The 6,000-nt window shown below is 41.5% G+C and overlaps 1 protein-coding gene across 3 annotated transcripts in view; it reads right to left on the bottom strand.

Annotated features, from left to right (window-relative positions):
- Positions 1-2,213: 2,213 nt before the first annotated feature.
- The window catches only part of MYB (MYB proto-oncogene, transcription factor), a 34,537-nt gene continuing 30,750 nt past the window's right edge, over positions 2,214-6,000 (bottom strand). The window contains exon 15 of one of the 3 annotated variants that reach the window (XM_036247976.1): positions 2,214-3,486. In XM_036247976.1, coding sequence (XP_036103869.1) covers positions 3,370-3,486 — 117 coding nt within the window. In that variant the 3' untranslated portion in view covers positions 2,214-3,369. The remainder of the gene's footprint in view (positions 3,487-6,000) is intronic. The other 2 variants (XM_036247978.1, XM_036247977.1) reach the window with 2 other exon arrangements.

Raw genomic sequence — 6,000 nt, 5'->3', positions numbered from 1 at the left:
CATCACATTTTATCTACTAGACAGGTTTTTTTTTTATTGAATAAGAAACCAACGAGTTTAAGGAAAACTATACCTCATAGCTCTCACATATTTATATATATATTAGAACGATTAGGAATATTTTGAGAAGTCATAACTTAGACTTAAAGTTAATTTTCATACAAAGAATACATGGAACACACCGTCAGGGACGTGGGCCTCTGTGGTATCTACCTCTTGGCTGAGAGGTAACAGACACGGTTTCCCTCTGACTGTAAGTCTCGGTGACTTGGCCAATCCACAGGCACTGCAGCACTTGACAAAGATGCACGGATGCCTGTAGTACCTCACATAACCTTCACAGTGCCCAACAACCTTGAGATGGACTTTCCTCTCCAATATAAGTACAATGAAGCTTAGAAAGATTAAATAAAAGTCATAAAAAGTCACAGAGCTCTTAAAGAGCAGAGTCTGGATTTAAACCAAGACTGGTTGGGCTCCAAAATGGATTTTCTTTCAAATAAAGCAATGTGATGAGCCCTTGAATGGAAGCCTCTTAGGATGGCCACGGTCCTTTCCAGTTCCAATAGGGCATGATTTCTAAAGAAGCAAAAAAAGTTCTTCATTGCACATATTTCTTTTCTTGGATTCTCAGTGGCTGGGAGCTACTTCAGAATCTTCTCAGCGAGTCTCCTATTCTCCAGATGTGCACTTGTGGACACAAGCTTCACACACAGTAACTCAAAAGGACAACCTTCCTTTGAGCAATGAGTAATACTGTTTCAATTTATTTTACTACCAGCATCTCTGCTGTAGAAGGCAGGAGGATTTTAAAAAATGACCAGGACAAATAAATGTTTTAGAGATGCTTGTGAAATGGGTATTACATGAATGTGTTTGTACATAAAACCAACATTTACACTACTTTTCATTAGTTTAGGTTTTTAGTTTCTAGTTATTGGGTTACATATGTGAAAAAGTAAATATTTATTTCAGTTCTGCATAATGCTGAGCTCACTCTTGCCATCAGTTTATTTTAATAGTTGTAATATGACCCCAAGTTTAACTCTGTACTTGGCAATGCACATTATCAGCCAGATGAGCATTTGATGTGCTACATGACATGCACCACTTCATTATGGAAGGCATATGTAATAACAAACATTTGCATAGTGCATTATTTAATAAGATTTCGTTGTAAAAATGAACTCATTTCACAGATGAAGAAAAAAGGCACAGAGAGGTTAGTGACTTGTCCAAGTTCAAACTGCTAGTAAGTGGCAGACTCAGCACCTGGAAAATACTTTGAAAGTGCATGAATATTAAAAGCTTTCTAATACTGGGATGGTGTATTATTATCTATCAGTAATATGATCAAAGAATATTACACAGCCTTGAAGATGAGTAATGACAGGTAGCAAATCCTTCGCTCCAGGAGCACCCGAGTGCATCACGTAGATGAGAATTCAAAGTCTGGGTTGGAAAAGAGTGACGAAAGGAAATTATAAGGCATCCATGTGAAAGGGATATTGTAGCACAGTGAAAAGAACACTGAGCTGACAGATGGAAGCCAGTGGAAGTTCGTCTGTGAAACAGGGAGTTGGACTGGATGACTCGGCCGTGACACTGTCTTGCCCCAACAGATAAACATCCACTGGCTCTGCCCCAGGAGGCTGGCCAGCTGCCTTACATCCAGGTGATCCCTTGCCCTCTTTGTTTGATTCTGCCAATGAGGAGGGCCCTTGGCAGAGATGGGAGGGCTAGGCAGAGGAAAGTTAAGGATTACGGTTGGCTTTCTCTGTAAGGTCTCCAAAGTCACGGCTCCTCTCAAGGACTCTTGTTTTATGACTCTCCCCTTGCACAAGGCAGGTTCTTCAAGCCCGTACCCAAGGATGTGCACTACACTTGTGGTCCTCCTACTCCTTGCTCATATCTGCAGCATCAGTGCCCTTGTAAATGAACTCTCCTTGGATTATCCCAATTCGAATGCTGCTGGAATCCTGACTGGTACTGGAAGAGTCCTCCCAGATGTCATTACACATATGATTATTTTTGTGAACTACTGAACTTGGTTTTCTTGTTCTTCTTTCTCCAAAGTAATAATTCTTGGCTTCTTCAAGTGAAGTTCAGATGGTGTGCAAATTAACAAAAGAGAGAACTCTGAGTTCACTCCAGTCTCTTAAAAGTATAATTAACATCCACTAACTACGAGTAAGAGAGAAGTCAAAAGTAAGTAAAATAAGGGAACAGCTTTATTTCACTAGAAGGCAGTAAGTACATGGTCATATCAAAAGTTCAGTGCTAGTGATCTGGTACCAAATGTTAAGGCAACAACTGTCTACCAACTCCAGTCCTTCAACTCCAGCTACAAATACAGGTTCTATGAGGCAGTTCCAAAACCAGAGACTTCAAAACCATGGAGAATGCTGATCAAACACGTAACACCTGAATTAAAGAATAGTCAGGCTGAACTCAAAACATAGAACATGAACAACATAGATCTCCCAAAAAAGAAGTGCAATGCTTGCTCTTATAAACCCACAGTAACAACAATAACAAAAAACAATGACAAAAACAAATGCAAAAATCTCCCAAATAAGTTTTCCAATGTATTACAAGAGGAAAAAAAAAGTACACATATATAAAATAAAAAAGTTTGAAATACTAGTGCATAGTCAATTACCTAACACCAAGTTTGTGTTCTTTCTGTTCAAAGCTCTACTGCCTCTCAAACTAGCAGCATGTCTACAGGCTAAGACCATAGCAGCAAAACACATTTTTTCATTTGGCATTTACAAAATTAAATTACTGAATAAAAATATAATTTTTTATAAAACTATTTCATACAGTAATAATTTTTAAAGCAAGCTAACAAAAAACTCATAAGATGGTTTCGTACAATAAATGTACCTCCAATGTTATTAACCATAAATGAGCACTTACAATCTTGATTATTCTATGGTATTGAACGAACATTTATAGTAATGCATTGTGTTTAGTGATTGAGACAAGTGAAATATTGGAGTACCATTTCTGGATAAAAATTCAAAAACCTCATCATGAAAAAATACTGGTCTGTTGGATCTTCTAAAATACAAATAAATCACTTTATGTTTAAAAAACATCTGCACTAAGATATTAACAACTGGCTACAATTCATTACCTAATAATTTAGGTAAGACTGTTATTTATTTTTTTTTAAAAATCCTTTTAGTTGGGTGAAATCCGATGAGATTTCATCCACCTAAAATGCACTAGGTGCTGCTCTTAACTGTTGTACCACAACAAAAATAGGTTCTTCTCCCACTCATGAAAAGTTTCATGGAGAGGAACAATAATCCTAAGTCAACGTGAAGTGTTCTGAAAACCATAATGCTTGTCTGGACCGTGTCACATGACCAGAGTCCGCGCTGAGAAGGCGTTCCCGTATTTCCGAGCCGGACCGGAGGCTGTCACCTGATCTTCCATCTTCCCACAGGACGCAGCTTCCCAGGACCCGCTGCAGGGCTGGTGGGGAAAGCAGGGCAAGGCGAGGTCAGACAGGGGCACAGGTCAGCCCACAGGTGGGGTCCCAATCCCAGCAGGGCCAGCGGAGGGGATTCTGACCTCCAGATAGCAAGTGGTGGGCACCAGGGGGCCTTTGTCAGACCAAATTTTAACCCCTCGACACCCAGGAATCCAGCATTCTTAAGTGATATTACTGATTAGAAATTGTTTATCACTAAGAGAAAAAAAAATCCACTCTAATCAGTATCTTAAGATCCAGCCACATCTTCATACGTGGTGCCTTCTGCCTGTTAGGTGGTTTTACAAAGACAAGAATGAGCATAATTTCCCAGATACCTACGGAGAGAGCTGGGTGGTCACTCATTAAGCACACTCACGGGTGCTTGAGTCCTCTTCCCAGAAGTGCTAGAACTGATCAACAATTACTCAACATACATATGGTGTTTGATATCAATTACATAACTATTAATAGAGAAATATCTATTTACCACGATAGCTTACTTTTTAAAGACACACCGGAAGATACAGGGTGGAACTAACACCTAAAAGGGCAGCATCCAGACCCAGGTCCGGTGTTTGGCACCTCGCACACCTGATCTCATTTGAGCAGCACAACTACCCCATGAGGAGGTTCACTGTTTCCTTAGTCGGGCAGGAAACAGACGGGCAGAGTGGAGATAACTGGCCAAGGCCACTGCGAGGGTAAGTCGTGGAGTGGCTTTGACCTCTGTCTGTCTTCGACAGTTCTGCTCCTGCCTTCCCTCTGTGTTGCTTCAAACTAAAATATGTTCTTTCTGTGTCCTACTTAGCTCCCAAAAGGATGTACGATGCTTACAAAATAAAGACAAGATAACAGGGTTTAAAATGTGGACAAGGCAGGGTCATAAATAAATGTTAAAAAAATTAATCATATGAAGATGGGGTGAGATTTGTACACAAAAAGCCCCTCCCATGAAGTGCAGGCGCCTAAATGGGAACCTCAGCCCTGGCCCCGAGCTCTCGAACAGTCAATGCAGAGAGGGAAGCAGAAACACAAGCAGATATCAGATTTGGTGTTTCTAAGCTCAAAACTAAACCAACAGTTAAAAAAAAAAACCATACACACAACTATTCCGGGTATTAACATCAAAGAGATTTTCTTTTTCATGGGGCAAAAGAATACGAAAAGAAAGGCCTCTGCTCTCTAGAGCCTCAGGTGTCCTTTAGGAGACAAGATGAACACACGTGAAACAGGTGGAGCAGTAACAGGAGGGCGGGGCCGCTCCCGGGGGAGGGGGAGGGGACGCCGAGGAATTGCCAGGCCAGGGCTCTAGGGCAGCGAGCCCCAACCCCTTCTATCTCATGGCACACATAACTCATTACTAAAATTCTGTGGCACACCAAAAAATATAGTTTTTGCTGATCTGACAAGAAATTAATCGGTATAATTTTGATTCATTCACACTGAATGGCTATTGTTGTGTTGTCTTTTTTTATTTGACAATCTAAGGGAAAAGAAGTCAGTGCCTCTGACTAGTCAGGTATTGCACGTTTTAAAAATTCTGCGACACACGGGTTGAAAACCTTGAAGACTACCGCTCTGGGGAAAGGGCAAGAACAGGCAGGATTTCGATAGACAGGTGAGGAAGAGTATAACCCAGGTGGAGAAACAGTATGAAAGGAACAGGAAGCTGAAGCTGTACACCGTTTGTGGGAGGGCCTGGGGGAGAGGAAGAGATATAGTGGATTCAATGACGACATTTAACAAGTGCTCACTGTGTGCCTCCCTTGCTTCCAAGTGTTTTACACACATCATCTCATTTAATTTGCACACAAACACATGAAGCGCTGCACCTGTTTTATAGGCCAGGCAATTGAAAAGGAAGAGAGAAGTTAGGGAACATACTCAAGGCCACCCAGCTAAGGGACACAGCAAGGATGTGGACCTTGGCCTAGAGAGTGTAAGCACCTGCTCTCACATTATCAGTGGACAGTCGTGGGGTCGGGCGAGCACGGCCTTGGAACGTGGGAAGGAGTGCTTAGACGGGTGTCAAATGAACTTCTGAATGAACTTGGTATGGTGATGGGGTTTCCTCACCTAGGGGCTGGAACAGAGTTTCAGTGACATAAGGTTTATAGTGCCATGTGTCTAACTTGTAAACTTTCATAGGACACAGACTGGTTCTCTGGCTTCTGCCGGATCTGCCATCCATCTCATCACTGACGTCAAAGGCACCGGCCAAGTTTACACATGTTTGCTCTGAAGGCTCAGAGCTCCACATGTAACCTGAACTACTACATAGCAAGGTGGTTTATTGCAATATTTTCCTGGAACTGGATCACAAAGATGACAGGTGTGAGGGCTGACTTCTGAGTTACATTTCATGTTTTCCTGAAAAAATCACCAGGGCAGGTACGGCATCCATGGAACAATGCTGAATAAGTGAAGTTTCTCTAGGTTCGAACAAATGAACATTTCTCTGGGGTGTATCTGTCCATACAAACTCCATATTTTAGTTTAGTTGATTGCTTACA

Source organism: Molossus molossus, unplaced genomic scaffold, assembly GCF_014108415.1.
Source record: "Molossus molossus isolate mMolMol1 unplaced genomic scaffold, mMolMol1.p scaffold_m16_p_8, whole genome shotgun sequence".
NCBI classification, from domain to species: Eukaryota; Metazoa; Chordata; class Mammalia; order Chiroptera; family Molossidae; genus Molossus; species Molossus molossus.
Note: the sequence above shows the minus strand (reverse complement) of the source record. Positions and strands in the feature narration are given on the sequence as shown.